The sequence below is a fragment of the Pocillopora verrucosa genome, chromosome 6 (genome assembly GCF_036669915.1).
Source record: "Pocillopora verrucosa isolate sample1 chromosome 6, ASM3666991v2, whole genome shotgun sequence".
NCBI classification, from domain to species: domain Eukaryota; kingdom Metazoa; phylum Cnidaria; class Anthozoa; order Scleractinia; family Pocilloporidae; genus Pocillopora; species Pocillopora verrucosa.
This window is the reverse complement of record NC_089317.1, coordinates 22,028,062-22,037,967: the sequence shown is the minus strand read 5'-3', so window position 1 is coordinate 22,037,967 and position 9,906 is coordinate 22,028,062. Positions and strand designations below refer to the sequence as shown.

At 36.4% G+C, this 9,906-nt stretch overlaps 1 protein-coding gene across 1 annotated transcript; it reads left to right on the top strand.

Annotated features, from left to right (window-relative positions):
* Positions 1–165: 165 nt before the first annotated feature.
* Positions 166–8,629, top strand: LOC131783550 (uncharacterized). The gene is made up of 11 exons (XM_059100308.2): positions 166–429; positions 791–1,042; positions 1,439–1,687; positions 2,443–2,518; positions 2,721–2,861; positions 3,522–3,640; positions 4,228–4,420; positions 5,224–5,367; positions 6,211–6,331; positions 7,249–7,361; positions 7,633–8,629. Exons 1-11 carry the CDS (start codon positions 386–388, stop codon positions 7,729–7,731), a joined length of 1,551 nt encoding a protein of 516 aa, XP_058956291.2. The 5' UTR covers positions 166–385; the 3' UTR covers positions 7,732–8,629.
* The last annotated feature ends 1,277 nt before the right edge of the window (positions 8,630–9,906 follow it).

Sequence of the window (9,906 nt, the reverse complement as noted above, 5' to 3'; positions counted from 1 at the left end):
GATGTTTTCCAAATTTCTGACGAATATTCTTGCTCTTGAATGGGAAATCATACATCTTAGATGTTATCTATTCTGAGATCATTGTAGTAAAAAATGTAAATTTAGTAAATTTAGTATCTCGTGCGCTGCGCTTGTGCGAGAGGGGTCTAGGGCCAAGCTCGACATTCAAGATGGCCGACGCAGTCAAGCTTAAGGAACTTTAACAAATAGGGAATATTATTTCAATCTCGTTCTTCTTTTTAAAAATTTCTGCTTATGAAAGGTTAGATTAAGATGCAGAATTTCCATCTGTGTCACCATTATTGAGGGAATACTCGATGAGAAATGAAACTTCCTTGTTTGAGTGCAGCGAGGATTATGTTTCCTGGGCGACGACAGTCAAAGTATGTCAGCATTTGACGGAAATCCGCGAAAGAACGTGTTAGAGAGGTAAAGATTCAAATTTTCTGGAACATGATCAATTTATTATTAAGTCTGGCAAGATTTCCGCGCAGTCCCATATTTCATTTTGCTTACAGATCCTCCGTTTGGAACTCCTTTTAGTACATGTTTGGTAATTAAGCCCCACTCTTGATTTTAAAAATATGTTGAAGGAAACCTGAAAAAATTTCAAAGCTCAGAGGGGGGCTCCTGAGGGTGCCTTCTGCTCTTGCTTCACCCCTCCCCCTTAAAAAATCTAGCTATGGCCTAGAGCATGACTTTGCTTTCTCTGCAATTGTATTATACCTACTGCATTTCCTTTGCGTTAGAGAACCTTGAAGTTGCTAACGCGGCATACATTCTGTGCTAGGCTAAGGGACAGAGAAAGAGGCAGGGACTGGTCTGCACTTGACAAGACCTACAGAAATCGATCGTGGTCAGCAGATTCCTATACAGGAGAGAAATTTGTCCCTCCAAGGAAACCGGGAAGCCCTGCTTACCTCCCTAAACTTGAAAACCGGCCAGCCTCAGTGGATTCAGATTATGAACAAGATTTGAAACGTGGAAACCTGAAAGTCATTCCTCCATTACCTGCTGGAGAACAACATGGTGTATCCCGAAGGTACATGTTGCTGAACATGGCGAGGATTCTTATTTAGATATCTTTGGCAATGAAAGGGCGATGCACTTATTAAAGACAATGCTTAAGGACCAAACATGGTCCAAATTTAGGATAACAGGGTCTGGATATCCAGGATTTCTTGAGCTCCTTCTTTCAGAATAATTCAAGCAATTTTTTCAATGAGTATAAAACTCCCCAGGAAACCAAGGTGAACTTGTCTGTAGTTACAAGATTTGTCAACTCTTTACAATATACAATAATAATACAATATCCTCTTATAATTGAGAAATTCAGAATTTGAATACAACTTTATGTTTCAACTCTATGTGAGTTTCTGTTCCCTCTGGAAAGAGTTATAGAGTGATATATATTTCTGTTTTCTTCTTCCACTAACAGGGATGATCAAATCAAAAGGAAAATTTCAAGAAAAGAAAATCAGGCTTTTCAGGGTCAAAGCAGCAGTTATCCATATGCAGCTCTGCCATCTTACTATCCCCATCCACCTGTGGCACCCCCTCCTCACCCCCCTTTGATGTACCCAGTTCCCATGGTTCCAGTGCATCCTGGGTATGCACCTTGGATTGTACCCCAGCAAGGCTTTAATGGAGTCAATAGTGGTCTTTTTAATGCACATCATGCTGAAAGGTAATGCATAAAACTTGGAAGATGGATCAAAATCTCTGGTATTCCCAGGTTTCAAACAATGTTTACCATAAATAAGACATACAACATGTCAATGATAACAGATTTAAGGTCTCTGATCATTCTGTGATCATTCAGGTCAGTGACCAGGGAGGTTCCAAGGTATTTTGGCACCCTCCTTCTTATCAGACCTGTGTGTTTTTTTTTATTACTAGTCTGACACCAAAATTTTTACTATAACAGGATGACAAATAATTATTATTATTACTACACAATATGAAATATTTTATATTTACCTAACTTACAACCTTTCTTAATTCAGTTGGGCTACTGTGTTGAGGAAAAAAAAAACTTTTGTGTTTTCTTAATCAAAGCCTGGAACCTTCCCCCACTCCCCCACCTTCAGTAAAAATTCTTGGATCTTACCCTGCAGGTTTGGGAAGGACTGTTTTTGGTTACAGGGACTCATATAACAACAACCTGTATTCTTCCTAGTCCAACCTATATATAGTTACAAAACTGAAAAAATAAAATCAAAGTACTAGCTGTATGGAATAATAGGCAGGATTGATGGAGCCAGGTATCAGAAGAGTCAATTACAGTCTAATTCATTTGCACTGATCAGTCCATTTTGGATGATGTTTAGATCTTTTGTAGCCCATTTGGATAAGATGACCAAACAGGTGTAATTTAGATGCTCCACCTGGTTTGTTTCAGGTCTGTTGCATTCTGAACGAATTTAATTTTCTTCTTCTCAGACCACCTCACCAGTTATCCCGATCTCAAGCAGCAGTTGTCATCCAAAAATATCACAGAGGCTGGCAAGTCAGGAAGGTTAGGCACTTGTGATCTCTAGGGACAAAGTTAATGTATGATAATATACAAACCTACAAAACTACTAGGCTAGGCATTACAACTTCACTGAATGTATAAAAACTTTCTTTAAGTCGACAGGGATATGTTTTAATCAACACCACACACTAAACAAGTATTTTTGTTTTTTTGTTTTTTGTTTTCAATTTTGTTGCTCTGGCAGGGTCCTCGATTTGCACTCTGGCGCCACATGTGTAATAGGAAATATTCGAGAAAATTTGTAGACGATTTGATTAACAGCTTCCTAATTGAAGAATTTGTTCCAGATGTCTTGATTGATGTTTTGGTTGGTAAGAAATTCTTGGTAAGTCCCATCACTTTGTTGTCCTATTGTAATTTTGATGAATTTTCAATAGACTTACTTTGAATCTCCAATATTAAGAATTTTTTAGAATAATTTTAAAACTCTGCACACTTCTTGATTACCACAATAGATTTTCAGAGGATGCTCAACTTTCTAGGATTGCAAGGATAAAAAATTATCAGACCAAAACTACAAGGATATTTTAAAGTAATATAATTTTGCACTGTAATTATCAGAGTATGGGCTCATACATCCAAATAGTCTTAAAAAGCAGCTTATCAATAAGAAACTATTCTTAGTGGTAGTACATTAAACATAATTAAATTAAAAATTTCCAATGGGCTCTGAAACTAAACTAGTCATGGAAAATTAGTAAATTAACTGAGTCAATAATTTAAATTGGCCACTGTAAAGAGTTTCAAGGCTGACATTTCAAGCATTACCCCTTCATAAGTGCAAAAGACGAAGGACTAACCCTCGAAAGGTCACCTTTGAAACTCTTTACAGTGGCCAATTTACATAATTGACTCAGGTGTTATTGCTAAATTACCCTGTTATACTCTCAAACTGACACAGCACCACAGTTTCTTTAAGAATAGTTACCCCTTTTATACAACTTAACTTAAAACAAGTGTTAGCTGATGGTAAGTTTTGTTTCAGTCCATGCAAGATCCTAGATACAAAGCCAGTGAGAGGGTCTGCAAAGAGATCATTGATCAAGATGTAACTTCCTTTATTCATGAGGTCACCCTTGGTGTCTATTATGCTCATCAAGGAATGTGAGTGTTATTTTTACAACCTGTGCTACAGTATAGTCCCTTGAATTTTGGATATCTCAATTCTCCCATTATTTGAAATGTAGGAAATATCCTTGACGGTAGAAGTCTGTTGCCAGAATATCTGTGCTGTCAGAAATTTGTTAGAATATTAGTACTTCAAATCCCTTAGTCAAGACTCCTCGGACTGGTGATCATTTTGGTTATTTTCCTGGTCTTAATAAACAATTTAGCAGTATTCTGGTAAGGAGAAATTAGATGCTGGTCACTCTTTGGGTTTTAAAGGTCTAAATACTCCCTAGATAATCAGTTACTGAATATTCATTTTGCATTTGCTGTACAGTGCAATGATGTTCAAAAGGAAAATAAGGTTTTAGACACCTTTGGGAATAAATGAATTTGAAGAGAACAAAAAAGTCGAAGCATGAAATTTTCAAAACAGCTATCCTATCCTTTTTGCATCTGTTTGGAAGAACTGCAGGGCAAAAAATTCATCTCTTCTGTCCTCTTTTTGTTTTCATGGATGTGTACTAGTTTCTTTTTTTAAATGTATATTTATTTAACTATTTATTTAAATTTTTTATGCTTAGTGCTTACTCCAGAAGAGATCCGTCTGTAAAAGCATGTGATAGTATCATAGGTGAAGTCGTACAGGAATTTGCTGGGCAAGTTGTGCGATCTGTGGTGGAGGAAAAGGTTGTGGGTCACATGGCTGTAATCAAAGCTGGTGATTGGTTAGAGGACTTCATATTGGAGACAATTGAACCAATGATCCCAGTAGTGGTAAGAATATTATCCAGGACTTCAAAGTTAATTTCAAAGAGTCTGCTTGTTTGTTTGTTTGTTTGTTTTTATTAGTAAGTTTTTTTTTTTCGTTCCACATTGAAGCAATATAGCTGTGGTTTCTTAATGAGAGCAAGCTAAATTCCAAATCAAGTGGCTGAGGTTTGAGCCCAGTATGGGGTGCCTGTGTTATGTTCTTGACTACGAAGACTAGTTACTTTTTACCCCTTTCCCAACCACCAGTAAATAAGCACTGAAAAAATCATAATAACTAATAATGTTGGGGGTTCATCATGCTAAGATACTCAGCTTGATGAAGAACATTTTAGGATATTTAGCTTTAGATTAGGCAGGTAACTTGTGAATAAGTCTTGACTTTGATATCCAGTTTAAAGATGCCAGTAGGTATTGAGTTTGCCATATGAAACATAAAAGGGGACAATTTCATGTATACTTTACTCTTTAACCCATAAGAGTGACTAGCATCCAATTTCTCCTTACAATATCACCCCGAATCCTGCAGGAGAATAAAGAAAATGATCACCAACCAAAGAATATCTTGATTGTTAAATAAATTCTCCTTGTCAGCACCTTAGGAAATGTAAAGAGAACAGTTTGGAGAGTAAGCAGACTGATCTTAGGGTAAAATGGTTAAGCAAATTTTAACACAAACTATAGCTTTCCCTTCTTAAATAATTTAAGTTACACTATGATGAACGATAATTAAAAGGCAGCTTGGTTCTTTAAAAGCCTTAAGAAACCACAAGAAACAATACGGTATTTGACTTTCATTCGCTCTTCAGGTCTCTGAAGCCATGGATGGATTCCAAAATGATGACCCACTTGATGAAGTTATCGATGAGGTCATAACGTCTGAATTGAGACAAATCGTTATCGATGTTTGGCGGGAAATGATGGAGGTTGACAGAGAGAAACAAGTGAAAAAGGTAACTCCTTGCAACTTGCGAGCCGAAATGGTACCGCAATATTTCTTGTATCCACAGCCAAAAGTCCTTGGCAAGCTGGTATTTTCTGGAAGAGAATACAGTGGTCATGACCATGAAAAGATCGTGAAAAGTATTAATTTTGATCCAATGTTAGCGTAAGATAATACCCATTTCATTTAGCGCGAATTTGAATTTACAGTTGAAACGCTATGGATCTAGATATTTTGCAATATTTTATGATTATAAATGATGACTTTATTGGTAGTAGAACCAATTTCGATAGAGTGTCGCATGACCAAAATCAAAGTATTTCACAACTGCCAATCAGAACTATGGAAAATATGAGAAGGAACCCAAGTACAATCAAAATAGAAACAAGTTAACTACTTATCTCGAGAAAAGGTGCGATCGGCCATAGCGCAATTGTTTTTGGTGTTCTCTTTTTGGTCCAGAGACGATGGCGCAAATTTTCTAGCCCAATCACAGAGCATGGCGTAAGTTTTCTAGACCAATCACAGAGCATAGCGTGGGTTCTTCTTTTAAACCAATCATGGAGCGTGGCGCGTGTTTTCCAGACTTAACACAGAGCGTGACGTGAGTTTTCTAGGTCAATCACCAAGCTTAGTTCAACAAAAGCATTAGAATCCTGAATCACTTTCAGTCCTCAACTTTGAACTGAAAGCTTCGTTAGGTATTTTGATGACCATGCAGTGATGTTTGGTTAACAAGTCCAATTAAGATCCACTTCTCTCGTACAAAGATTTGAAGAAATTATATGAAGTTCTGCGAAAAACATAGGTAAAAAAGGAGTAAGAATGATTTTCCTTGGTTTTGTCTTTTCAGCTGTCTGTGTACGCAGAGGATCGCCTGTTAGACTCACTGTGTCTTCAGCATCTTCTGAGTCAGTTAGCTGGTGATGATCTGTCCTTTCACGTCAGAGGTTATGCACAACAGGCTTTAGACGGTAAGGAGACGATTTCCGATTATAGATACTAGAGTGTGATTTGACATTTTAGACACTAGTGTCTGATTTCCGATTTTAAACATTAGAGTCTATTTTTTTTAGACACTAGTGTCCGATTTCTAATTTTGAACAGTCCAATTTTGAACATAAGTGTCCGACGTCGAATTTTATGTCCAGTTTTAGACGCCATTTTCCGATTTGAGGCATTAGTGTGCGATTTTGGACACTTTGTCCGATTTCCGACTTTGAACACTGGTGTTCTTTTATAGACACTTATCTCCGATTTTAGAGACTAGCTTCATATTTTAGACACCAGTGTACGATTTTAGACTCAAGTGTCTCATTTTAGACACTAGTGAACACCAGTGGTCATTTTTGCAATCTTGTTTCCGATATTAGACACTAAGGTCCCATTTTAGACAATAGTTACGATTTTGAATATTGGAAGACTCTTTAAATTTGCCATGACAAATTGATGAATGGGAACGTGGAAATTTTAAACCATCTATAGCTGTGCACCACTGTTGTAAGTTATGAATTGTTTATCAAAAGAACGCCAATAATGTAGAACCCTTTAAATATTTATTACCCAAACCTAGCTCGGAATTATATTCTTTTCCTTTACATGCGTAATCAACCGGACAAAATGTCTGGTCCTCTTAAGAGTTGACTCGATGAAACATGTGTTTGGCCGGATATAGTCCAAATACCGGCCGTTAGTTCCATCCCTGATGCTTGGGAGAAATTGGTGCTGTCATCACCTTCATAATTAATTTTTTGACGTTTTTTTTTAATTTTCCAGCGACAATCTCAGAAAACTGCTCGTCTTTCCTTTTTGCAATTTTTTTCTTTTTCTTCCAGTAGAATAGAAATAATTACATCCCATCGTTAAAATACAGTTTCGTTTTTTATCACAGGCATGTTGTGTGGATTGCTGATCCGTAATTATTTGGCCGTGAATGATCAACTGGAAGCGACACAAAGCAGCGCTGCTGTAAAAGAATTTCATGAAGAGGTTTTCTGTGATGTGGTAAATAAAAAACTGCAAATTTTCTGCAGTGTTCTTTAAAATGCTGTTTGATGTAGTAAGTGCTTTCAGCAATATTTATTGAGACCCAGATGTAGGCACTAGGAAACAACTTATAATTTGAAGAGGTGTGATGTTGGTGATAACGCTAATAATAGCATAATGTACCTATTTAGAAGATCAAATATGCTTTAATTTTTCTAAAAAAACTCTCCATGGTAGACATTTTATTTCGCGATAGACGGTAAAGGAATTGTTTGTTCTTTCCACGTAGGCATTGGATGTTCTTTTGGAAGAATTGACAGCAAATCTGGATGAAGACATGCAAGATCTACTAGAACACGAAAATCAAAGAAATACTTTCGACCTTTAACTTTCTAAGAACACTTTAATACCTTTAAGCACGGACTGTTTTAAAAGCCAGTGAACGGGTCTATTACATAGCCTGTACGTAGATTGTCTGCGAAGGATTGGTCGGTATATCAGTAAACAAATCCTACCATTCCTGTTCACATATCTAATATCGTTCGGTCATTCATTCTTTCGGTTTGTAATTCATTCCTTTCTTCGTTAGTTCGTTCATTCGTTCGTTCATTCGTTCGTTCATTCGTTCGTATATTCATTCGTTCATTCATTCATTCATTCGTACGTTTATTCGTTTTTTCGTCCGTTGATTCATTGATGTGTTCGTTCTTACGTTGGTACATTCGTTCCTTTTATCATTCATTCGTTCATTTGTTCGTGCATTCGTTCATTCGTTCGTTCGTTTATCCGTTTCTTGGTTCGTTAATTGATTCATTTCAGCGTTCGTTCTTACGTTCGTGCATTTGTTCCTCCTATCATTCATTCGTTCATTTGTTCGTGTATTCGTTCATTCTTTCGTTCGTTCGTTCTTTTGTTCATTCATTCGTTATTTTATTCGTCCATTCAATGTTTTTTTTCTTCCTTCGTTCGTTTTTTTTGTCTATTCTTTCGCTCCTTCGTCAGCTCGTTTGTTGGTCCTTTCGTTGATTCATTTATTCACATGTTCGTTCGTGCGATCATTCAACCCTGTGGTTAGTCCTGGGTTCTTTTTTCCTTCAGTGAGTCAGTATGTTACTGTGACACTTAATCGGCGGCTCAGGTAGTCAAGTTCAATTTCCATAAAGCCATTATCACAAAGATGACAAACAATACAGATTCACAGACGCCGCGATATCCTTGGTTTAGTCGGTAGGGTCTTAGTACGTTCACAGTTTGTGATACTAAATAAAACTGTACCTTCAAAGGAAGATCCTTTTTTTCTCTTTCCATTTAAAACTTTGTTCGATGGGGATCATTTTCTTCTTATATATATATTATATTGCTTAAACAGGTATTTAATCCAGATTGGGATCATAAATATTTCATCTCAAGAAAAAAAGATAAAATGTATATTTTTTTAGTTTGTGGCAAATTCGTTGTTGAAGCATACAGAAAGAAAAATTTGTGAGAAACTCTTTAAATTATTATTTTTTTTAATTTCGCGTAAGAATGTGAAGGCTAAAAAATACACATATATTTAAAGAAAAAAATTTAATTGAAAGAGAAAAATTTCAAAAATGTAGTTTGTCTGTGTTTCTGACATGTTTCACCAGCAGGCAGCTTTTTACCCTGATGAAGATTTTGAACCCGTTACTAAACGCACCGGATATAAAAACGAATTCTTGGTTTTTTCGAGAAAAGGAAATTAAACATCTATTGCTGACGTGTATGCCAATCAAATATTATCTCTGCAGAATTGACGAGACCTTGTCAATCACATATCTCGGATGGACTGATTTGCATGCCGAGAATTGACAGTATTTTGCTTTATCTGTCAGTGGCTTTTGTGTATTGTTATTAGTCCTGTCTATTCTCCTAATTTTGACCGACAATTTGTTTCGTGTCATTCACTCTGATCGAAAATTAATGTCAAGTAAGTTATTCATCCGCTGTCAATCACCTCAACAAATGATGCGTGCGTGTTTTGCATAGGCCTGTAATTGTCTTTCGGGGAGGGGTAGGTAAAAATAATCTGGCGAGTAATTTGAAGATTAATTCATTTATAACCATACATCTGGTAAACAGGGAGGAAAAACAAGGCCATTGAAAGAAAGAAATCAGTGGATCTTGATTAATGTAACTAAAGATTATCTTAAATTACGTGGCAGTGGTCCAATACATTTCAATAACTCGGCAAATGATTTGAAATAGTACAGATGTTTTTTTCTGAGGGTATGGTAGAACTAAACACTGGTCAACGTATTTGAACATCTTGTTCACAAAGAATTAACGTTTGAAGCCTCAGTACGTATTTTGATTAAATTCTCTTTACCTACAATCACATTTTTCTTTTAATTATTTTTCCAAGCAGAAAAATGGAAAGTTATTGAATCCATGTCCCTTATCGCAAAGTCACTAAAAACAAACGCTTGATCGCATGGTGTAATTGCAAGTTTTCGAATTCTAACAATCCCTTTCTCGTGAAGTTCGCGTAAGGTGTAAAAATATACTAAGCGTAAATAAAAAATGTTTACTGCAGTTCATC

Bases quoted from the DNA above. Each gene is read 5' to 3' on its own strand.
- LOC131783550 (XM_059100308.2), top strand. From the start codon at position 386: ATGTCAGCATTTGACGGAAATCCGCGAAAGAACGTGTTAGAGAG. The intron at 1,688-2,442 runs GTAATGCATAAA...TCTTCTTCTCAG, and splicing joins AATGCACATCATGCTGAAAG to ACCACCTCACCAGTTATCCC. The intron at 6,332-7,248 runs GTAAGGAGACGA...TTTTTATCACAG, and splicing joins TGCACAACAGGCTTTAGACG to GCATGTTGTGTGGATTGCTG.